The sequence below is a fragment of the Sardina pilchardus genome, chromosome 2 (assembly GCF_963854185.1).
Source record: "Sardina pilchardus chromosome 2, fSarPil1.1, whole genome shotgun sequence".
NCBI lineage: Eukaryota > Metazoa > Chordata > Actinopteri > Clupeiformes > Clupeidae > Sardina > Sardina pilchardus.
Genome location: NC_084995.1, coordinates 10052964 through 10078047, shown reverse-complemented (window position 1 = coordinate 10078047; position 25084 = coordinate 10052964). Strand labels below are relative to the sequence as shown.

The following is a 25084-nucleotide window of genomic DNA, read 5'->3' as shown; positions in this document are numbered from 1 at the left end:
ACGTAATGCGCCCTCTGGACGCTTGGCAGCCTACTAATGGCAACAATAGAGCATTATTAAGTCGCGGTGCGAAAAGTAGGGGCTTTAATTTTAAATTCGTCATGAGGCTTGTCTCGACAAACTACAGAGCGCTAGCCCACTTCAGATACGCATACTAGAATGGACTATAACCGACGACAGATTCCTAGCGGTATATCTGCCGGTCTCTTCAGCTGCTGTTGTGTCCACTGCTGCACTCGAATTCGGTTTCCCTGCTCTGACTGCAGATACAAGAGCTAACAAACGGAGCCAGCCCAAACAGCTGCCTACCTCCAGTAGAAATCAGATGCGGTGTGCGGGGAGCGCTTTATCGAAAGGCCTTTTCGTTTCAGACCTTAAGCGGACATCGGAGAGGTTCTTTGTTGTTGCCATTCGTTTAAATGATTTACCGTGGAATGGAGTAATTTGTGCAAGAGGAACGACATTAAGCAGTTTATGTGCGTGTGATGATAGGAGACACAATGACGCTGTTGTCTCTTTTAGGTCGGATCATGCGTTATTTCTTACTCAGGCCAGAGACCTTGTTTTTGTTATGCATAAGCTTGGCTTTGTGGAGTTACTTCTTCCATACGGATGAAGTGAAGACCATTGTGAAATCCAGCCGTGATGCTGTGAAAATGGTTAAGGGGAAAGTGGCAGAGATCATGCTTAACGATAGACTTGGAGGTCTGGATGTCGCAGATGCTGAATTTTCTAAAACCTGGGAGTTCAAAAACAACAATGTAGCAGTGTACTCCATCCAGGGCAGGAGAGACCACATGGAAGACCGCTTCGAAGTACTCACAGACATTGTTAATAAAAGTCACCCGTCCATATTTGGGATATTCGACGGTCATGGTGGAGAGGTATGATGTTTTCATTTTTTTTACGTATAATAGTTGCCTGTGTAGGTAAGCAAACTTCACTCTTACCATCAAGCTAAGGTGGGCTAAGTACATTGCACAGAAGTAGCCTACAGGCTATGGATTGGGGACTGGTCCTGATGCCTTATTCCTATCCCTTATCTGAATGCAGACGGGCGAGAAAATGAATTTCACCCGGATACATTGTATCTAAACTTGAATTTTACTGACAGTTAAAGGCCTGCAAGTCCTTTTCAGCTACTCTGACTTTTTTGGAAACATGTATTTCTAACGGTGAATGCCTTTAAAACTGGAGACAGGAACAGTGAGTATTATGGAAAGAGCACTCAGAGGGCGTGGGCGGTGGGATGCTATAGGTCAGTCAGTTCCCAAGGTAGTCACCAGAGATGGACTTGTTTACGCTCACAGCACTTGGTTGCATTCATGCACCCTTACCTCCCCAAGACGATGTCCTTGTGGAAGTCGCAAACCATGGCAGATATATTACTTACTAGTTTCTTTAATTATGTTATTTGCATTATTATAAATCCAGTATCAACTACTGATCATATTCATCAAACATGTCTGTTATCATGCCTTGCCTCTGTGTGTAAGATGTATACTTCCAATTTATATGGCCTGCTATAGCTTTGTATTCAATACTTTATGTGGAGGAGTTGATTGGGTTCATTAGAGTTAATGGAGATGGAGGTGTTTATGGTGACTTCAAGTCTAGTATGATGTTTTGGCCCTCATAAACATCATGCCACAGAGAGAGCAAATCAAAGTGCTGTAGTTGGAGCAAGCTTCTCAGCAATGGTTGGAGCTTTCTGTAAACCATTTCCTCCCATTACGCTGCAGCACATTAAATATTTAGATGCTCTGTCTGATGTCTAGCATATGTGATCACACTGTCTATATGTGTTATTGTCTGGAAAGAGAAGCTTACAAAATAGTTCATATGAATGAAAGTAGCTCACATCATCAAAGATGCGACCAAAGGTCATAGGTGACTTTGAGTCATGCCACATTGCAAACTGGTACCATACTGGGGGAAATAAAAAACGGCTTGGTCTCAAAGAGAACATTCTATTTCTATTTGTTAGAACACAATGTCAGAATCTATTTATATAAAAGGCCAGGATAGATGATGTGGAGATATAGAGATTTGTTTTCTGTGAAAGCAGCATGGTGAGACATAACTCGGTCAGTTTGACCTTGCGGTTAGGAGATCTGATAGGTGCACGGTGCTCACCAATTGGCCTCTGAGATGGCAGCCATTCAGACTGACCGGCTTCAAGTGCCCGATATACACAAACTTACCAGAAGAGCCCCCCCCCCCACACACACACAAACAGTTCCATTCATAGTAAGTTACATTTCAGCATCTACATCTATATATAGATATATATTTGCATGTGTTAAGAGTTTCAGAGTCTGTGGTGGCAGTAGGGGTGTGTGCTAATCATCTTGCACATTAGTCGGTGCTAATAGTCACATCACTTAGGGCTGGCGTCTGTTTTAATGAAACTCCCTGCTGTTGTAATTAAACTCATCCAGAGGACCGAGGTGGCTCTCTCATCCCTGAGAGAGGAGCTGTTCTGTGAAACTCTGATTACAGCATTCTGAAGTGGTGAATAGGTGGACATAAAGTTTTTTTTACATATATATATAAATAGAGGCATGCTCCAAAGTGAGCATGTTTTTATTTATAGTTTTCCAGCCTCATCCAAGAGCATTTGGTGTGTTGCCACTGTTGGTGATGTGAGAGGTGTTAGGTACAGAATGAAATTACAGCCATGTTTGAGTTACTGGCAAAGTTAAGCCATTTGACATCATTACACCCTTCAGTCATAGAAATAAAATTGTACTATACATTATTGCATATTATGCAAAGCTGTGGCAAATCAAATGTGCTCTAATCTATCTATGTTACATGGTTTCTAAGATGAGACATTTTTTGTCACATAAAGCAAACATCTCCACACAACACAGCAAACAGAAGGCGACCTTTGAATGGTTCTCGAGAAGTGAGGAGTATTGGAGAAGAAATAATGTAGTAATTTAGAAATCAACAAAATGTGAACACACACACACACACACACACACACACACACACACACACACACACTATGTCACAGCTACTCTTGTTTCTCACCCCAACTGTTGCTTGGATGACCATTGTGCTTCATCCAAGAATGAAGGAAGAGTGGGGGCAGGTCTCAGTCAACGGTTCAGAGAGGGTCACTAAGGGCCTTCGTACACACCCTTCTGCTTTGTCTACTTGTTAAAGTGATGGAAAGCCTTTGAATATGTGTGAATAAAGCATGCACAAAAGCACATGGAAGAATTCAGACGACCCCTAAGTTATATAAGGAGTCTCTGAAACATTCAGTTATGTTTCTCAAGACATTATTAGAGCCCGATCAGTATGAGATTATAAAAATTGATACCGATTTGATATAAGAGTATGTTTTTAAATATCGATAGCCAATATCTTTTATAAACACAATGTTAAAATCTTGTCCAACATTTGGACATGTTGATCAAGGTAGCCTAATGAAAGGCTATGCAATAAATTCTAAAATAATTATAATGAAATAAGTATAGTGTCAATTCTTTGTTCTTTGAGAACCTCACACGCCATTGATGTTTTGTTTCTTTAGAGTGGAACAAACTGAATGGCTTTTGGAACAATTGTAAGATTGTAAGCTGTTGTGGATGTAAGCAGAGCCATAGGATATGTTAGAGATACTGGATATGTGTTTGGCCGTTTGATCAAATAGAAATATTCTAAAATGTGTAAATTGAAGGAGGCATTAAAGGAACACCCAAACGTTTTGGGAAATTGTCTTATTTGCCATCTACCCCAGAGTTAAGTAAGGGCATACATACCTTCTCTTCTCTGTGTGTGCACTAATGCAGTCTGACACCCACAATGTTAGTCCAGCATAGCATAATTCACTGAAAGTGGGTTTGACATGTGTAGCCTATAGCTCCCAAAAGTGACAGACTTCCTAACAACTCTAAATTGTTCTTGTTTACATGTTGTGACTTTGATCCAAACACTTGTATTTGTGTCTCTGTCATTATTATTTCATTTTCTCAAGTCTGTTCTGATTTCTGTCAAATCCTGGCTGCCATAAGACCGTGAGGAATACCCTCACATTGCAAACAATACTTAATAGATAGCGACCTAAAGCAAGAACTCTGTGTTGCATTCCGAAATTCACGCCAGCTGTCTCTGCCTCCTTTTGTCTGTTTCTCCTTCCTCAGTCGGCTGCAGACTTTGTGAAGGCGCACCTGCCCGAGGCGCTCCGGCAGCAGCTGCTGGCCTACGAGAGGGAGAAGAGGGAGAGCCAGCTCTCTTACCCCGCTATCTTGGAGCAGCGCATCCTGGCCGTGGACCGTGACATGGTGGAGAAGTTTTCCGCCTCCCATGACGAAGCAGGTGAGGTTTAGAGATTATGCAGGACCAGAGCTGCGGGATTTACTGAACTGAGAACAGTCAGGATTCCGTGTTTTGTGATTGCTGGAGACAGTTCTCATCATGCAAAAGGGGGTTTCAGCCGTACATATGCTGTAGGCACAGTAGTCAGGACTGGGAAAACCAAGGGCAAAACTTGGTTTTAGGATACTACTGTTAGCCATTGTAATGTCCCTATACATTTCAGTTTTAGGATGAAGGCTTGTGAATTGAATAGAGATTTTCAGGGATTCCTTAGCACTCTAGAGATTGTCTCCGGACTCTGGATTTTTAAATGTTAAGTTTAAGTTCTAGCAGAAAGGTCAAAGAATAGCAGAAATATGACCTTTGACCCTGGAAAAATGACCAAGACAAAGATACGATACTGACCTCAAATGCCAAGTTGCTTCATTGTTTATACGCATTTAGCTCCTTTCACTGTCCTGACATTCAGTACAGTATGACTAAACACTGGGAGCAGTCATTGCAAGATGAACACCAACAAAGCCCGCCAGAAACAAAAACGTCTTTGAACAGAAATGGTCATTCATTCCTGTGTAAAGCTTTGAGACCAGGAAGCAGCAGACACAGCTCTGCCTGTGTCCATTCTGTAAGTAAGAAGGTAATAATTTCCAGTAAAGGAGAGACAAAAAAACTATACCATAACAGATCTGTCCTCATGTCAAATATACCTGATCAGACTTTTTTCTTTTTGTAGGTACGACGTGTTTGGTGGCCTTACTCTCTGATAGAGAGCTGACAGTAGCTAATGTTGGGGACTCCAGGGGTGTTATTTGCGATAAAGATGGAAATGCAATTGCACTGTCACATGACCACAAGCCCTACCAGCTCAAGGAGCGCAAGAGGATCAAGAGAGCAGGTGAGTGTGTTTTTCTAAATGTAGAGGGACATGAAAACTATCAAGGTAAAACAATCAACTGGTCTGGTATCATACTGCCATCTGCTGACTATCGTTGGTACAGCAAAAATAGTCATAGCCACTTTATCCAACTGTGAACATTTGTTTTCATTCAATTATTTGGTGATTTGAGATTTTCACGTTAAATTAATGAAGTTTTACTGAAGTTTTACATACTTTATTGGATATACTACATAATTAATAACATAAGCCATTTTCATCACATTCATTGCATACATTGATACATTTGTGTTACAACTTTGTGGATGTTCAGGAGCTAGAACCAAACCTTTGCTCGTATTCCTTGAGCTTTAAGACAAAAACTGAAGAATCTAAAAAAGAATGTAAAAAATATATCTTGTTTGTTGTTTTTTGTTGCTGAAGTTATTAATGAACACTGTGAATGTTGAATGAATTGCTGATGAATTGTGAATGAATTCATGTTTGTATTCCCTTCCTGCAGGTGGATTTATCAGTTTCAATGGCTCCTGGCGTGTCCAGGGCATCCTAGCCATGTCACGCTCCCTGGGAGACTACCCACTCAAGAACCTCAACGTGGTTATCCCTGACCCTGATGTGCTGACCTTTGACCTGGACAAGATCCAACCTGAGTTCATGATCCTAGCCTCAGATGGACTGTGGGATGCCTTCAGCAATGAGGAAGCCGTGCGCTTTGTGCGGGAGCGTCTTGACGAGCCACACTTTGGGGCCAAGAGCATTGTGCTGCAGTCGTTTTACCGAGGTTGCCCAGATAACATCACTGTCATGGTGGTCAAGTTTAAGAGCGGGCCTAGCGGCAGGGCGGCAGAATAGACTCAGTTTTGAGTTTTGATGGGGGAGAGGACATCTGCATTGAGTTCCCACAGACTCTTTACCTTACTAATGGGTACAGTGTTATGTACTGACATACATATCTTAAACACTGTTATTTATGAAAAATTTTGTTTTTCGTAATGACTTGTGAAATGAACACAATTTTGTGTTTTTAGAGTCCCTGTCTGAGATGTTATTATTATGCATCAACAAGTTCATAGTCACTGGAATTTCTGGAAAAAAGAGAAAAGAAAACAATGGAAGGGTTTTTATTTTTTTTTTACCTATTCATTCAGGTGTACCAGGTACTGTTTACTAATTATAATGGCACTGCATATTATTCAAACGCCAGGTAGTTATGGCACTGATATAATCCTGGGAAATGCATTTTTCTCTTTTTGTTTCCTGAACTAAGTAACTTAATGTAATCACACAATGCCTGTGCTTACAGCCCAATCTCCCATTTGTCTACTAACTGACAGAATATGACTCAATCTGCATGGCATCCTATACTAAGGAGGTTCTGTGGATAACTGTTGTAGTATGACTTACCAAGCACAATGGCCATAATAGGCGCTTGATAATGTTAGGTGCTTTGTGATATTGATTTTGTTAATATATTACAGGAACATCTGAGGTATCTGAACTGGTCACAAATGGTAGCACAGTCAATTGACCAGCTTTGCTAATTGTATCCTACTGTTGTTAATGTCTACTGCTTTGTTATGTCACTCCTATTATTTAGTGGTAGATGTAGCCTTACTGTATGTTATGCTATTTTGTGGCCTTTTCCCTTTGCCAATAAGGTCATTGCCAAATAATATGTGCATATATCATTCAAAACAGATGTTACGTAAAAAAATGCAATGTACAAAATGCCATCCTCTCCCCTTGCATGTTACATTCAAAGCAGCTGAATCATTTACCATGAAATACAAGAAAGGCCTATGAAATTCCAAGGGAGCAAAATGCCTGATTATAGTGTTTCCACACCGCTATAATCGTTGCTGCTATTCATTTGTGTGGTCATGATTGACAAAAAATAAAATATAGTAAATCACAGATGTTACGCTCTTGTATGTCCTTTTCAACACTGTCATTATTGGCAGACCCAGTGACGCACTAGCGCAACTAGGTAGCCTATTCATATGGACATGCCTTCGCTTAAAAGTATTTAATGCCTGTATTATATCATCAATCGTCACAGGTCTAACGTCAGCTATCAATGTGTGCTAAAGGTGACAGATGCCTTGCTGCAAACGGTCAGATTATTAATGTAGCCTAATACCAAATGCTATGACGCGTAAAGTAAACGTTTCAACAGATGCCATAAGACGCATAAAAATATTTCCCGAGCGTTCTCTTGAGATGGAGTAACCAAACACGAAGCAGTATCTGTGTCACTGGCGCAGCTGTGCTGACGCAGACTGAATACCGTCAATCGTGACAGTCGGTGCCAGGTGGAACGCCTAGAATAGCGCATGTAGGCTACATTGTAAAATATCAGAGGCTTTGGATACCAGGGTTCTGATGTAGCCCATACCACGTTTACCGAAAATGATGTTGAGTCACTCTTTGTCCACTGTATTACAAGAACTGACAGGTTGTTAGCCCAAATCTACCGATCTACATAAAGGGCACCCGCCTTCACACATTACAAACTAGCTCGACACCCGCTGAAGACTGAAGACAGAGTTCCAGCCTGAACATTACTGCTGTAGGCCACATTTAACATCATGGGTCATCGTGGTTCTAAGTGCTCCATGGACTCTCACGTGTTGTTCATCTGTGATGGACCAGGTGCTAAACCCAATGGAACATGGCAAAAATTAAACAAACTCTCAACGGCTGTTGATGCCATACAACCAACTAACATGAAAACTCCTAGGGTTGCAACGCGAGGCTGGAAACGCAGCTATGGTGAAAAACCCGGACTTGTGTTCGTTGAAGATCCGACTGGTGGAGTTTGGATGAAGCCAAGAGATATCGCCTGAAGATGCCCAGTTGTAGTTTGTTTGCTCACTGGTCCGTATGTCAGTCATGCGTATTTGGCAAGACATGGCGAGATGTTCCGCTCTCGTAGCTTGAAAAGATGTTGCAAAAGCTACGAGACGAGTCAGCTTATGCCATCATGGGCTACTTTTCCAACATTTCGGCAACAACTGACGGTCTTTGATGGCTTATTTACGTCAATGACAATGCCAACACTGGGTTACTGTGTTGTTGATGTTTAGGATGCTGGATCAAACAAGTCTGAAAAAGACACCTTTGGGTCAAAATGCCGTTTTATTGGAAACCATCCGTAGAAAGGCATTGTATGGTGGAAAATGACATTTGAATTATGGACCTCATGGTAGAAGGATCCCATCTCCAAGCAGCCCTGCTCTGATGAAGTTGCTTGTGTACTCATGGAATAGTTGAATTATCAAAGAAGAACAAAGGTTTAGATTCGAATTTTGATTAGAGAATTAGTCACTGTAATGTTTACTATAATGATTGACTAAAAGAATGGGATTGTACAAACTATCAAATGCCCACACCCATCTGAGTCGCATGCACACATGCATGCACACATGCACACTCATTGTTCTAATGGTTTATTTTATTTATTTAATTTTAACTTGTTTGATCATCTTTATCTCAGTAAACTTCTAACATGAAAGGTAACATCGTAGTTTACTACAATGAAAGTTTTATAATCAATGCAAGTGGGGGAGAAACAGGCAACAGGCCTATCCCATGCTGTAAAATCATTACCCTTTCTCCTTGCAGATCCACCCAACTTGTGTCTTCACTTCAGTACTGAGTTATACTTTGACCCCACACCCTTACCTTATCAGCGAGTTTTAAGCAACCTAAATCATTACTCACTCACTCAATACAAAACACAAAGCAAACACTCAGAGTGAGCAGGCTTCAGCATTACTGAGCGTCTTGGGCTGACTAATATGGGTCAGAAAAGTTCCAGAGTTTCTGAAGCTCGAGTCCTCCTTCTAGGCTTGGACTTGGCAGGTAAATCTACCATCCTCTACAAATTAAAGTACGACAAGCAATTTTCCACAGTGCCAACAATTGGATTTAACGTGGAAATGATTGATACCAAGAGAAAAAGGAAAAAGTTGGCCTTAACGGTGTGGGATATTGGAGGGCAGAAAAAGATGAGGCCTCACTGGAAAAACTTCTACCAGGACACCGCAGGATTGATCTTTGTTGTGGATTGCTCTGATAGGGAACGCTTGAGTGAAGCACACAAGGAATTTGACCGCATTCTTAGAAATGAACAGCTAAGGGGCCTTCCTGTGGTGATATTTGCCAATAAACAGGATATTTCTGGAGCTATGACGGTAGGAGAGATCACGGAAACATTCAATCTGCATAGGACTTGCTGTGATCGAGACTGGTATGTTCAGTATTGCTCAAGTTCAGCGGGAGTAGGGCTGGAAGAAGGATTCCGAAGAATGGCGCGTCTTCTGAAACTTCCATAGGACACTGTAAAATATTTTAAATCTGTTGGCCAAATGTTTAGGCTAAATAATTAACGCTGAATCAACAAACCTCACTTGTTCACCTTTAACTCACCATTAATAAGCACATTTGTTTCCACTTAACCATTCTTCAGTATTTCATGACTGCAATTTAAGATTTCTTGTAGGATTTCTTCCAATGTTTGCCCATGTATTTCCTTCAAGTGGAGGCCAATGCTTGACTATGTTAAGAGCAATGTAATTCAATACCATATTACAAGTCTTTGTGCAATAAGTGCAGTTCTCAGTTCTGATTCACTGAACTTGTGCAAATAATTTACTGCAAGCTGTAAACATTGTCTTAAACACACCCTTGGTCCTGTTTTATGATAGACATCAGATATCACAGCTGTCCTTTTTAAAATGCATAAGTAAAAATGACATTACATGATTGATAGAACAATATGGCCTCTGTAACCAAGGAAAAAGTAAACACCACAGTTATCTCAGAGTTCAATTTATACTGATTTACACAACAGTAAAACAAAACAGAAAATGTATGCTTCTTGCAAAAAGTCTCTTTTTGAAAATGATTCCGTCCACCCCATACAGTTGTAGCATTTTGTAGACTGGCTACTCTTGAGAAAGCCATTACACTGCACCTTTATTTGTAGAATCTCTTAAGACTCAGGAATACTTCAACACTAACAGTTGATGTTAGCCGTGACCTCTAGGCATATAATTGGAGTGTGGCGTGCTCAAGATTAACGTTTGCACATAACTGATATCCTGCCCCACATATGGGGGGCAGTACGCCGGGTCTGAAAGTAAGACAAATCAACCAAAGATGGTTGAAGAAGGAAGACCAGCCAAAATTTGAGCAGGGAATTTCAGTAGGTGTGTAATTTCCCCCAGTGTGTTTGACATTTCCATCCAGGAGTTAGCATACTGAAAGGTGTCTTTGTAGGTACAAGTTGTACAGGTGAAGGTACTGTATCTCCTCACCTCTTCCACCAGTCTCTCATGGGTTGGATCCATGTTGTCCCTCTGGTATACCAACCAAACCAATATTTAGACCTACAGTGACTCCATCCATTGACTCAGAAATGGATAAATTAGTGTATGCACATCTTGAAATAAACCGACAGAGAGGAAAGATGGATGCCATTATTTATTGAAAAGAAATCAAATGATATGCCCATGCTGCTGTTGATGGCATAAATAATAAATACTATTAATAATAATAATAATAATAATAATAAAAATAATAATAATAAAATACATTTTTGCAAACCTCAAATAAATAAATAAATAAATATAAATAGCCTGCTGGAAGAAAAAACATGACAAAGATTCTGCCAAAAGCAGAATGTAAAACTTTCTCCTCATATTTGGCGAGTTTTTGAGCACTTTCATCAGCAGCTTTGAAACAGAGCCCTCCTTAATGACGATGAACAGGTCAAACTTTGTTCAGAATATATCTAATGACTCTGCTGATGATGATGGTGCGCGCACGGAATCCCTTCAGTGTTCTACACAGTCGCATTCTCTCATCAAACGTGTCGTCTGGATGCCCCGAAACCTGAGTGCATGCACAATGTTCATTAATCAATAGGCCTACTATGAAACCAAAGGGGCAATGTTATGGGCCCCTCTCATTCTCATGTCTATCCTTCCTTCCTTCCTTCCTTTCATCCTCGGTCCTCCGTCTCGTTCCTGCTGATCTATAAAGAACACTGGATAGACTATCCCATTGTTGCCGCCCCATCATTCTTTATCTAGATCAGTGGGAGCGAGGAGCGAGGAAGGAAGGGAGGATAGATAAAAAGATGAATGAGAGGGGCCCTATTTGTCAGTTGACTTTAACCTAATGCCTCTTACCATTGGAGTGTGTGCGTCAGGAAGGGAAAAACAATCCTGTTTGAGAAAAATAAAATCCATCGATGAAGTATAGGCTACTATTAGAGTGTGAAATGGGACAGAAAATAACCAATCTGGTTAGTTAACCTCACCTGCATGACATGGGCAATACTCTTCAACACCGTTGGACCCAGAATGAGATCATAAAGAGGATGGGACATCAAAGCTTTTTGGTAGAAACGTAAATCCTCCAAGATATTCAGAAGACATGTCTCCTTCGAAATGAGAAAAAAATATTTGGGGGCTTCCACGATCAAAACAAGAACAACTGGCTGCTGCAACAACAAATAAGCCTAAATCCAAGAACAGGCTATAAACTTACCCGATCAAAGGTAAATTTGTGGCCAGAGCAGGATGTGTTCTGGATAAGGCGTTGAATAGAAGTTAAAATAATTGATTAACAACCATAATATGACATCATCATTTAGATAGCTGGCAATAGAGCCTACCAAGTACCTGTGGTGCGCACACAGAGAGGGTCTGTGTTCTGACATTTAATTCCATGCTCTGCTCACTGCAGTTCAGTCCTTTGAATAGCTCATCCTACATAATGTCAAATAAGTTTGCATTATTCACAATAGGAATGATATTTTAACTGTACAAATGTTAAATTTCTGTTAAGAAAAGAAAGTGTGTCATCATGTCTTACCACTGCTAGTGCTCCAGTGACGTTTGAAAAAAGTGAGTTGGCAAGAGTAACACAAGTCTTGGCATTCAGATTGACAGGTTGGACGGGTTTAAAAACAGGGCTGCCACTCGAGCACCAAATCAAGGTTGCAAGGATAACCCACATTATGCCTAAAACACAAAATGGTCTAAACTGACGGCGTAAACTGACACACATATACAGTTAAGAACAAATTCATGATTCATACTCCTGGCAAATATTGATTTGATGTTGATTTTCTCTTGACCAATATGTTTTGTTCTGACTGAAAATGCCACTGCCACATGCTAAAAGGTTGCAAGACAATGTGGCAGAAACAAAAAGAAGAAATCTTTTTAAAAAACATTTTATGAAAAATGGCTTGTCCAAAATTATTCATACCTTTTTTAAATAATTAATGACATCACAGCTCTCAAAATGGCTCTTATAATACCTACTGATGGTAATAAATTAATGACCTTTGTGTGCCCCAGGCCCAGTGGAGCCTATTCACATTAGCCTTTAGAGAGAGCATTCTATCTTTATCTCTAAAATAAAGATAGACGTTGATCTTGGTGTGACTCTCTCCCACCACTGGCTGGGCACCCTGTGGATACACCATTTGGTGTAAAATCACTGGCTGAACCCCCTGTGACAACAAGCCATTTGATCTCTCACTCCTTGGTGTAGGTGTTGTCTTAAACAAGGGTTCATGAGGTCAAATATAGCTAAAATGTATACTTGTGTTATGAAATGTGAATGTATTTGTGTTTGTTATCATTTTAATGGTCTCTGTACAATGAGTACAATGATTTAAGTGTAAGAATGTTTAGAATATTCTTTATGATGTTTCTGTAGATAGATATGTGGATATTACCTGAACCATAATTAGGTGTGTTTACGAATGTGTGAGTGTGTCTGGGTTTGGCAAAAGTGCGGGAAAGAGAAAGCCAATCACACAACGTTGCCCCTCTGACCACCACTTGAACCACACCTTTGTAAACTGGGCTTTAAAGGCCAACTCTGTCATTGTTGTAATCAGAATTGATTGTCGACGCTTCCGAGCTGACGCTGTGATTCTCCCTTGACGCGCGTTATTGTAAAGTAAAGCCTGGATCTTGAACATCTGAACATCTGAAAGTCTACTAATTTTTTATAAGTATTCTCTACGTATTTCCCACTAATACTAACACTACCAAGACTCTCCATGTCTCCACAATGATTATGAACCTCACCTTTTTATGGTTATGGTTATGGTTATCGTTATGGTTATTGCTATTTGGCAGGCGCCTTTGTCCAAAGCGACATACAAATGAAAACAATACAATAATAATCTAACAATGAACAATTTCAAAATGTTGGTCAGACTACAATAGCAATACACAAAGCAATAAACATTATCAATTCAAGCAATAACCTAATGAAAATAAACAATAAATATATAGGAGAATAGCAAACAATAATAAAGTAATTCAATCAATCATATAATGACAATAACTATGGCATGGTAAGGCTAAATGAAAGAGAATAGCAATAATAGAACAACAATGTCAATTCAATGCTATTTTTTCTGATTACATGTTTCAAACACACTTTGATCGGGTGTCTTGCAACCTCAGAACATATTGGTCAAGGGAAAATCAACATGAAATATAAATTATATTTTAATAATATGTATATTATAGGACATAGGGTATTCTTGATATAGATACAGTATGTATGCTAGTGAAAACAAGAAGACCTGTAAACCAATCCGAATAAATAAACAATATAATAAACAGAATACACTTACACTGGCTGATGATATGGTGAATATGCAGCAGTCTCTGTGGTCATAAACCTGATTGTTGTGGCCCTAACATAGCCTATATATTGTCGCATGTAGGGACTTCCCTTAAGCTAGCATTTGAGTTGCAAAATTGAAAGCATCTTACTTAACTTCACTGCAATGTTAATTCCTTGAGGTCACAGACATTATTGAAAACTGAAAACATTTCTAAGATGAGTTAAACGGAAATAACGCATGCGTTTCCATTTGTGGCGCACGGCTTGAAGTCTGCTGAGGTTAGTGAGGTTAGCACAGTCTTTCTCAGGCTGAATAATACAACTCAGTCATCATGGGCATCTGTCCTTTCACTTTCAGATGGGGTTCATACGTACTGTAGGGGCACATGATGTCAGGGGGATACGTGACGAGCTGATTCCTCTCTGCCATTTCCTGAAGTAGGCCTGTCTTCCTCTAAACACCTTCAGTTTCAGGATCAATTGACATAAATCATGTTAATAAATAAACACTTCTCTAAATAGGCAACAGGTTGCTATAGGCTGCTAGGCCAGGCCCACCGATGACAAACAAATACGCAATAATTAGGCTGAATAAAAACATTTTGGAATGTTTTTCAAAAAAGTTGAATCCCAGTAACAGTTTGAGGGGTAGCAGTTCAAGAGAAACATCCCCAAACTGAATGAAGGGAGACAACGTGGAAGCAAAATAATAAATGTTTGGTACCTTGCCTACAGGCTCCATTGAAATGCACAAAAGAAGTGAGTAGTCATATAAGTCTCTGTAGTTTGCACAAAAAGCCTTTATTTATGAATTGGACATATTAATCACTCAACGGCCAAAAAATATACAATACAAAAAATAAGGGACATTAAAACAATTCTTGCCATTTGTAATGACATTATAAATGATTATGCAATTTACTCTGTGAATAAAGAAAGAAATCAATAGATTTATACTCTGGTGCGCTGTATATCAAACTATATTGCTCCATTTGCCAGAAAATTATACATTGACACTGTTTACTTCATTCAAATGCAACCACTTTAAATGGCACTGTACCTTTTGCCAAAACATTTTGCCCCATATCCACTGTATGCCAGGCAAAGAATTCACTATGTCTGATGATAGATAGACAACAGAATTCAACATATTTAATAGTGATTGAATGACGATGGAGCCCTTATTATCACCAAATGCAACCATATACGCTCATCGGCAACCACTGACTGTATCTCCTAAACATCACAATGTGTTAGACTGGGGCCCTGTGGCCCTTCACAGAGGAGCACAATAATCAGCCACAGTGCAGACATGCATGAAAGCTAATGGTGCTCATATTAAATAGAATACACTCCCACTATTTTTGACATGTGCAAGGACTGATTTAAAGACATCTGTAGTGATAACTGGCACTATATATAGCCTAGCATGAGGACACCGCATCCATCCATCCGTCCATCCATCCATCTGTCCACCCATCCGTCCGTCCGTCCGTCTGTCCGTCCATCCAGTAACCTGGGTCTGGGTTTTGTAAGGGAGCATTGGGGCAGGACTGTTTCATTTGGAGAGGGCTTTCTCTGGCATGTGTCTCTGCTGAGCATGCCTGTTAACAGACCAAAGAACACCACAGAGACTTTGAAGTCCATCTTACAGCACCCTCCACATGTATTGGCACCCTTTTGGAAAGGTTTCATTTTTGCTCATTGTCTTCAACTTGATGCATTTTATATAGCTTGATGCATTTTATAGAGCTCTTTAATCTGTACTGTGGCAATGTAATAAAATAGTTGTTTTTTAGCAATAGTTTTTTTTAGCAAATCATTTTGCTGTTACCAGAAAATTTCAATGTTTTTTGTCAGTGCCAGAGATTTGTCCTCTTTTATGAATCAATAAGGCAAAGAACACAGCATTTTGCACATTCACACATACTATTATTAACATTAAAACCACTTGGAGCTTTCAAGGCCATGTTTCAAAAGTATTGATCAATACACACTATGTGCCTTTATGCACACCACTCACCAGCAATCTGGAAAACATTTCCTCTATTCAGCACCACCCCACCCAGAAGGTTGTTAACTGATGAGGCAAACAGTAGTGTTTCCCCCTGTTATAGTAAGGTGAGGTGAGGTCTAGTGGAACAGCCTGGTGTGGTGCGCTGCCTCGTACCTGGTCAAGTCCTCCACGTCCACCAGCATGGCATCCTGCTCCACATGAAGCTCGTCCCTCAGCAGCAGCAACTCTACCAGCTCCTCATTCAGACCTGAAACACCACAGAGCTATGCTACCACACGCTCGCTCTATATGAGGTGGTATAGAGGTTAGACCTTCACTGGCCTGGATTAGGTTACTCCAGAGGGACAAAAATAGAATAATAATAATAATAATAATCATTATTATTATCATTATTATTATTAATAATAATACATTTTATAGGCCTCTGAATGTTCCACCTCTCATAACATTTCTCACAACTGTTTCATCCAGTAATTCATTATGCAGTGCAGAGGTGGAAAACTCCATGTTCAGAAAGTGAAAGTCCAACATGTTTTGGTTCTACCTGTGAACTTAACACAGGTGATCACAGCTGCTCTACCTGGCTGAAGAGTTGTGCTGGTTTAAGTGAATGGTCAGCACAGATATGTGGTTGGACTTTTACTTTCTGAAGCTGGACTTTTCCACCTCTGCACTGTATAATAAATTACTGGATGAAACAGTCGCGGTAACCGTATACGGCTTCTTTCTTTTGTTTCCCAAAGAACAGGTTCTGCCGTGTCAATATGAGCGGCTTACTTTGAATCTGTGAGTGCAGGTCATTGGTGATGACCTGGAGCTGCCCCAGGCTCATGTCCCTCAGGTCGCCAGGCCTCAGGCTTCTCTTCATCAGACTCTCACCGATGTGAGGCAAGTGGGGAAGCTACAGTGAAAACACACACACACACACACACACACACACACACACACACACACACACACACACACACACACACACACACAAACACCTTGAATCAGATCCCCCATGGCTTGCAACAAGGATGACAAAGGCTAGAAATGATATGGCAAATGATGACTTAAGGTTTTGAAGGTTCACCTACAGTATGCCAGTGCTTGTAAATGCTCAGTCATGGTTTGAATGCTTGTCAATATTGACAGAAATAGGGGTAAATTAAGAGTAAAAGTACCTAGATTGTGAGTCAATCAGTCAGTCTTCTAAATGTGAGGGGATTTCTGAAATTACTGGAAATACATTCCGTCTCACAAATGAATGACTTTAAAAAACTAAAGCTTTTTATGACATACATCATGCAATGGACATTATATGACTGTTCTTTTCAAAGTAAATGTTACTGTATAATCATGGGAACTAAACATTCTCAGTCATTATGAAGCATTACTGCATCATCATGGAGTTGGTCAATCTTTGTCTCTCATGCCAGTCTTTGTATGTCACCCCCTCTCTATGGTTTAATCTTGTGTCTGGAGGCTGCTTTGCTCCTCAATAAAGGAGCTGAATATAATAACCTGTGTAAGTTTTCTTTAGGCCTAATAAGCTTTATTGTAATATACTGTCTGACATATTTTTCAAATTCAAATATCACCCACATTTTTTCAGTAGTAGTGGTGGTAAAAATGGTAATTCTCAGTGAACCCTTAATATTGTCTCTGACCAAAGCCTGTCACAGCCGGTTTACTCCTACATGCGCAATCTGTTACATTTGCAAAACAAGACAGCAAATTTGGCCCATTTCTACCACCACTATAGTCATAACAGTAACACCGGTAATTCTGAAACGGAAAAGGCATCATTTATGGATGCAACTGTTTAGAATGTAAACATTAAAGACAACATTAGTCTCAAACATTAGTAAACATTAGTCTCAGGTAATGTTAGGTACTGCTACATTTAATTTCCTCAGAATTCACAATTTGAATTGTGTCTGCAAGATACTCTGGCAATGAGCAACGACGCACGTTTCTTTTACCCCAGGCATCGGGGAAAACCAATCACATCAGTGTATCTGATATAGGCGGGCCAGAGGCGAGCTAACCTGATGATGACAGCGCTGCAAGCCAGTATTGGTCGTGGTTTTAATTGCGTGCAGTGAGATTTTCAAATGCATGCTTGGTGCCGCCCCTCGAGTTGAGCCATTACATTATTCGTGGCCAGACCCTTAATCTGAAAGATTACCAGGGTCTGGATTTTCCAGGCTACAATTTTATCTGAATTAGTGGTCTTAACATCTTAACAAGGTCTCAAACTAAAGATCTTAACACGGTCTTTAGATTGAGAAAACATTTGGATGTGTGAAAGGCCAAGACGTGACAGAGCATGTAAATGACTTTAAATGACCACATTAACACACACAAATCACACCAGTCCGATCTAGAGTGAAGTCGCCGTGGTGGTGGCGGTGGGACTCACCAGGTCAGCCACAGGGGATCTGCGATGCAGCTGTATGTGCCGCTCCACCTCCACCTGCATGCGGGCCATGGGCCGGGCCAGCGCCAGCGCCACTCGGGCCTCCTCCTGCAGGCGCCTCTGCAGCCTCCAGAACTCCGACTCCTCCAGCGGGTCCGAGTCCTCCTCGCCCGTGTCCCGGTCCGACAGCGAGGAGCTCTGCTTGCTCTGTTGGGGACACGGGAGGACAAGTTCTCTCTCCAATTTCAGTCACTTGAACATGGGTTAAGCAACGTTGTCAGAATATTACATTAGATGATAACAGAATATTTTCTCGTCATTGTACATGATATTGGCTCTTTACCACAGGTGACAGTGGGGTGTCCAGACTGGTCTCTGTTCTGCTGTCCTCGGCATCACTGTCCTTATCACTGCTGCTGTCATTCACAAAACACACCTGCAAATTCACCCCAGTCTGGTGCCTGTGAACATCACATCACAACACTCACAGATTAGACAAAGATATGAAATCACCGAGCAGTGTTCTTATCATGACAGCTAAAGGCTACTTCACATCTAGGAAAAAGAGAATCCCGCACACTGTCCATTACACATGCAAACATTTATTTAGTATTCACAACGTTTCGGTCATGGAACTGGTACGTAATGGACAGTGTGCGGGATTCTCTTTTTCAAGTATAACTGGGTAACCTATTCCGACGCACCTGTCCCCACAAAAGAGGTGTGCAAAAGTGTTTTGTATACTTCACATCTAGGCCCATTCCAACAACAGAGAACCATCTCTGTTTTGGTTTTGTTCTACAGTTCAGTTATGCATGCAATAGCCTCTAGTTATCTGTTGGTCGAAAAACACTCATCTTGGAGTTGGTCAGAGTGAAGTCAGACAGCAAAGAGCTTTGAGTGACAGCCATCAATTAATCAATCCAAATGAGAATATGCCATTTCAAGAACAATGAGTCTGAAGAACCAAATGAGGCTCTGTATCTTCTGTACAGAGATAGGAACTATGCATTACATTATTGCATTTGAACTGGAGGTTCAGTCTATTACGTTTATGGTATTAGCTGACACTTTTGTCCAAAGCTACTTACAGAATTGAAACATTACAATAGTTAAATTAGCAATTAAAGAGGAACAATGCAGGATTGGCGATTTCAGCTCTGGTTTCGGTTTCGTTTTTAGTTTTCGCTCGTTTTATGCTTGCATATTTCTCTGCAGAGCTTCCCCGACAGCTTTAGCGTGTATATTTATACATATATAGGCTATATATAAATATATAAATTGCAAGCGTGGTTCTTCTTGCTCCTTACGCGTCTTTGACTTCCAGATGTAAACAGCAAACGATCGTGCATCAGAAAGTTGCAAGGTTGTAATAGCGGATAGGGACACTAGGGGCAGGAGGAAATGTGACTGTTTTCGATAAAACTGGTCAGTCAAGCAAAACAACGATTTCTAAGCGATTTTATGACTATGAAAAAGTTGCATAGGGTCTCTTTAACAGTTAATACTTTTGGTTGGAGTTGACATGCCTACATTAAGCAAACTAATAATAATAATAATCAATAATCTATCAAATATCAATAATGAGAATAAACAAAATATATAAATGACAAAAATATACAAACCATAACTAAAAATGAATCAATTAAGTGAGGACAACAGTGGCTGATTGAGAATGTAGATCTGGATCACAGAATCCAAGTAGCAGGGAGCAGATCCGGTATATAAGTGTCCTATAGGCCAGAGTGAGGGATTTAAATTGAATTCTGGCTGCTATAGGAATAAAGTCAATGGAGAGTAACTAAAGAGTTACATATTACAGTATGTCCCCTTTGGCTGATTAAAGACCAGGCATGCTGCAGCATTCTGAATCAACTGCAGTGGTCTCACTACAGAAACAGGCAGGCCAGCTAATAATAGTCCACTTTTGAAATAACATGCACACAAAGTTGTGTGGCATCTTGTGTCAAGTAATGTCTGATCTTCCTGATGTTGTAAAGGGTAAACCGACATGATTTTGCAATTGAGGCTACATGCTCAGAAGAATTATTATGGAGAGCAACTGTAACTAAAATGGTAAAAATGGTCTGGAGATTAGCTATGCAGTTCTGTGGGTTAGCTCGTTTGAAAACTGCATCACCAAAACACATGAATTAGCAAGCTATAACATCTGTAAGTGCCAGCTGTGCTGATGTCATGTTTTTAGAGTACCCTATCACAGCTGTTTATTGTAAATGGCATGATGACAAAACTGTATTTGTGGAAAATGTTTGAAATCATTTGTTTATGATGTATTGGTTTGTTCAGGACCACAATGGTTTCCCTTCGCAACAGAAGGAGTACTGGAAATTCTTTAAATGGACTAAAAATTACTAAATACTAAACATTCCAGATGGAAGCTTGCGGTTGCATCCCACAAACCACTGGAATCATCTAGCAAACATAGGGGATGCTTCTTCTTTTTAAGTGCTCCTCACTGACCACACTCACAGTTACATTTCCTCTGGTTCATGCGCAGTTGTCACTGCCCGCCCACACACACACACACACACACACACACACACACACACACACACACACACACACACACACACACACACACACACACACACACACACACACGTATACCTTAACGAATTTCTCACACAGGGCATGTCATACTCATGTAAGGTGTGAGTGTGTGTGTGTGTGTGTGTGTGTGTGTGTCCTTGCACACAAGTGTTTGTTGTCTTCATTAACATGAAAATAGATTATTGACAAATCTTTCAGTTGTGGCTATGCCAGATACTAACTGATTGAATGCATTCTTTGGCATAGTAAGGAAAATCTGTGTTTTTTTCTACTGATCTGATTTTTTCTGAAATCTGATTTCCTTTTTTCTCCTGATCATTCTTCATATGTTCTGGGATTTCCTTTTCATAACGCAATGAAACTTGTCTGCCAAGAAGATTCCTGTCTGTTAACCTAAGGTTTCAGCTGACAACAGTCAATTACAGTGCTAGGTAACAGCTCATGGTTTGGATAGGGATTAACTGCCTTGTATACAGTACATGCACACATACATCCAATAACACAAAACATAATAACCTAGCTGCCATTGTACTGTTTTGTCTCCTGGGGGTAAGAATGATTGATATACGCCCACTCTGCATACTGTAGCCATGGATCAAATCCAAAACAACACTAACCTATCCTATTGCTATACTCATTTTTTCTTTACCATTTAACACCCTTCAAACAAACCTACCGTGAAGATGGAGAGCTCTTGGTGCAGCCTGTGTAGATGATTGGTCCGTCGTCATAGAAACTGCCCAGGGCCAGTTTCTGCCTGATGGACTCCCTCTCATTTCTCTGGGCCTGTTTAATAAGACATTAGCACAAGAAAACCACATCAGCCTCTGAATCCCTGCCTACCTGTCTGCCTTCTTCTATAAGTAATTTTTTCCACTAAGAGGAGCAAACAATTAAAGCATGTGAAAATTAATAAATGTGTATGATAGTGTCCACACAGATGATGGTCCAGTCTAGAATCATCTTATGATGTAAACAGAAGGCCATTATCATTGAGAGAACTAAATTAACACAGACGGACCAAAATACTTAAGAGGGAATTTATGTAAGTTTAAAGGAGTCTGTCTTTATCCTGGAAGAGACATTCTTGCTGATTCAATGATCCATAAAGAAATAACTAAGAGAAGAGCAGAGCAAGCCTGAGGCATTACACACACACACACACACACACACACACACACACACACACACACACACACACACACACACACACACACACACACACACACACACACACACACACACACACACACACACACACACACACACACACACACAAACCTGAAAAAGGTTTGAAGGTTATATAATATTTTGTAGGCTCCCAAAAATAGTTTCACCAAAATGGTTGAGTGTGAATCACATTGGTGAAGGTTGTTGATCAACCAGATCTGAAAACATAATAATCATATATTGCCTCTTTCCCAGTCCGCTCATCTTCCTCCTTTCCCTTCCTAACCCTTAAGTGCATACCTTAGAGTGTGGGAATTTTTAGCTGCCCCATGTAAACAGTGACTCAAGATGGCATTCAAAATGATCAGTTCTCATTTCGTATCGCTGCCTTCCCCTACAGTGCTTTGTGTTAATGCCAACTCATTCTGTGTGATGCATCACAAGATTAGCTTCAGTTCTGTAACGTCATCGGTCACGTAAACAACTCCCTGGGGTGTCTAGTCTAGAAACAGAGAGAATAGGCCACGAGCCACCTATAGGTTCATTCAGCACTATACATCTGAAACAGAGATAATCTGAGAGTAAACACTAGTCAGTAGTTTTAGAGTATTCTTTTTTTGTCTCCATCTGAAAAGCCGTATGAAAAATAATCTGTTTTGTGTCCTACATTTGATACAGCTAAATGACCCATTAATACTATTTATGAAAATAATAAGCCTTCCTTTAAATAGCATGCTTCTGGAGCTCTGAACTGGAAGACAAACATTTAGACAAAGACTCCTATTTAGTGTTCTTGACACTGTTTGACCATGGCCATATGGCCATATGCAATGCGTATAGCACCTTAAAAAGAGAGTCAATACAATGCCATGCCTAAATCAATGTCCTTTAGCAAACACATCTTTCTGAATAACATCCACAGCAAGCAAACACAAGCACAGCCACTGGAATGTGCAGCCAATTCTCTCACCTGGTAAATGCACTTCTCCTGATGAACCATCGTGTATCAACACATTCTTTACACAACAGCAGCAGTAGCAGCAGTAGCAGCAGCGGCAGCCCTGCCCTTCCCCTTCACTGCAGTCTGTGCTACACCCTGGAGACGAGTCGATTCACTGCAGCCCCACGCGCAGGAGAGTGGGAGGAAAGAGATGAAGGGGAGGGGGAGGGGAGGGGGGAGAGATGGAGAGATTCAGCCTGCCTACGTCAACTCGCCTGCTAAGATGCTGCATGCCTCAGTGGAGACTAATGGACCATTGATGTTATCCGGATGATTTAGATACAAAAACTGCATTTGATGTTAAACATTTTGCCCAATTCCATTAACCATTTTTAACCATTGTTTTTCATTTTAGCCTTTCCTAACATAACACAGAATGATGGAATCCAATGTCATTTACCCAGACAGGGGTTGCTCGTCATCATTTTCTGGCCTGACATTAGGTTTGCGTTAATCCGCTTCTAAAGTTTCAAATGACAATTATTTTGGAAATAAGTCAAAAGGTCAGAATTTAGATACAGCAAGCTTTGCTTTAAAAAAATCATGGAAATTCAAAATCTTTGATTGAACCACACCAAAGTATTTATTGGCTTATACTTTGCACATTGCTCTCATCAGTGAAGATACTACAGGACACATCTTCTGTTTTTTTTTACTCTGGTGAAGGAAATTGGGACCTAAATAACAAGTTTTAAAGATGAGTGAACAGACCCCAAACCCCTTTATCCCCACCCCCATCTGTTGCACGTTTGAGAAGAAACAAAACATAAGCTTAATCTTCTGTGATAACAAAACATTGATCTCCATATTGTGCATGCACATATGCAGGCACACATAATTGATACGGCAGTAGATTTTCTAGCTTTAGATCCGGACGCAAGTCTTCAGCAAAACAGCTGCATGCCACGCCGCTTGAATAAACAAACTTGGAAAACGTAAATTCCAAACACACTTTTTAAATATAAGTATTATCTGATCCACATATTTGAAAAAAGAGGGACTGGGGAGTGGGAACATAAAAGGCTTAGTCTAGAGTCTTTGGAGTAGGGCTTCTCCTCTATTTTGAGTGTTGCTGCAGTACCAGGGCAGATTCATCATCACGGTGTGGGGTTGTTGGTTCTGATGAAAAAGCTACTGATGATACTTGTAATAAGGGGTTCATTTATTCTGTGGAGGAAGCTTGGCAGCTCTGCATGGTAGTTTGAGGGTTGTCGATACAAGCATTAAATGGTTATGCTAGCCTCCATTATGAAAGAGGGGCTGCATCCACTGTTGATGCTGTTGATTCTGTGGAGGATACTCAACCTTTGAATCCACAGGTGACTGAAAGACTTGGTCTGAGCTTGATACAGGACCAAGATAGGCTTGGATTGCCATGCCTCAACATCTGCAGCAAGTGACTGTTGACCTATGGCCACCAGATGGCGCCATTGTACGCACATAGGGAAATTGTGCCCTCTGGTGGCCATTAAATATTTAATGTCTAAATGCCTTACTGTCAGTTTAGAGTCAAAAGGGCAAAACTTAGCAAATCCTTAGAAATTATCGTTCTAATTGTAGTGCATCATTACAGCACGTTTTGGAATGTCTGACATTCGACATTAGACAGTTTCATAAGATTTCTCCACGTTACTTTAACCAATTTCAGTTATTCATGATATATCTTCACCAAATTTGAACACATCTCCAAAGTAGGCTATTGTTTTAATGTGTTGAATGGGAGTTGTACATCTCAGACTGGCGGTGACCAAAGGAAATTTTGCTGGATAGCTTGACAGTGGTGTTGTTTGGCTTATCTGTCCTGAGTCTTTGTTTGTGCGCGTCTGAATGAATGAATGAATGTCGTGATTCTGTTGGATGTAGGCCTGAGCCGAGTGTCTAAGTAACTGATGTAGCCGAGTTTGTTTTCCTTATTTTATTTATTTATGAATTTGTTTCTCTGTCTGTTCACCACTGGTAGGAGGTTTGTCATTTGTCTAGCGCTGTTGCACCTGTGACAGCATTTGGTGCATTGCAATTGATCAGTTT

The 25084-nt window shown here is 40.5% G+C and overlaps 4 protein-coding genes across 4 annotated transcripts; 2 read left to right on the top strand and 2 right to left on the bottom strand.

Annotated features, from left to right (window-relative positions):
- ppm1la (protein phosphatase, Mg2+/Mn2+ dependent, 1La) lies at window positions 1-7118 on the top strand. The gene is made up of 4 exons (XM_062518087.1): window positions 1-884; window positions 4158-4332; window positions 5066-5227; window positions 5730-7118. The coding sequence occupies exons 1-4, from the start codon at window positions 486-488 to the stop codon at window positions 6077-6079; spliced, it is 1086 nt and encodes a 361-aa protein (XP_062374071.1). The 5' UTR covers window positions 1-485; the 3' UTR covers window positions 6080-7118.
- Window positions 7119-8905: 1787 nt separating this feature from the next.
- Window positions 8906-10034, top strand: arl14 (ADP-ribosylation factor-like 14). The gene has a single exon (XM_062518099.1). It carries the CDS (start codon window positions 9028-9030, stop codon window positions 9562-9564), a length of 537 nt encoding a protein of 178 aa, XP_062374083.1. The 5' UTR covers window positions 8906-9027; the 3' UTR covers window positions 9565-10034.
- Window positions 10035-11002: 968 nt separating this feature from the next.
- zmp:0000001127 (uncharacterized) lies at window positions 11003-12995 on the bottom strand. Its single transcript, XM_062530840.1, has 4 exons — window positions 12987-12995; window positions 11920-12006; window positions 11786-11824; window positions 11003-11125 (listed from the first exon to the last, which is right to left on the bottom strand). Exons 1-4 carry the CDS (start codon window positions 12993-12995, stop codon window positions 11003-11005), a joined length of 258 nt encoding a protein of 85 aa, XP_062386824.1.
- A 1681-nt stretch (window positions 12996-14676) lies between these two features.
- Window positions 14677-23180, bottom strand: LOC134100546 (schwannomin-interacting protein 1-like). Its single transcript, XM_062553795.1, has 7 exons — window positions 23027-23180; window positions 21563-21672; window positions 18659-18776; window positions 18319-18522; window positions 16689-16812; window positions 16065-16158; window positions 14677-15498 (listed from the first exon to the last, which is right to left on the bottom strand). The coding sequence occupies exons 1-7, from the start codon at window positions 23054-23056 to the stop codon at window positions 15453-15455; spliced, it is 726 nt and encodes a 241-aa protein (XP_062409779.1). The 5' UTR covers window positions 23057-23180; the 3' UTR covers window positions 14677-15452.
- Window positions 23181-25084: the final 1904 nt, after the last annotated feature.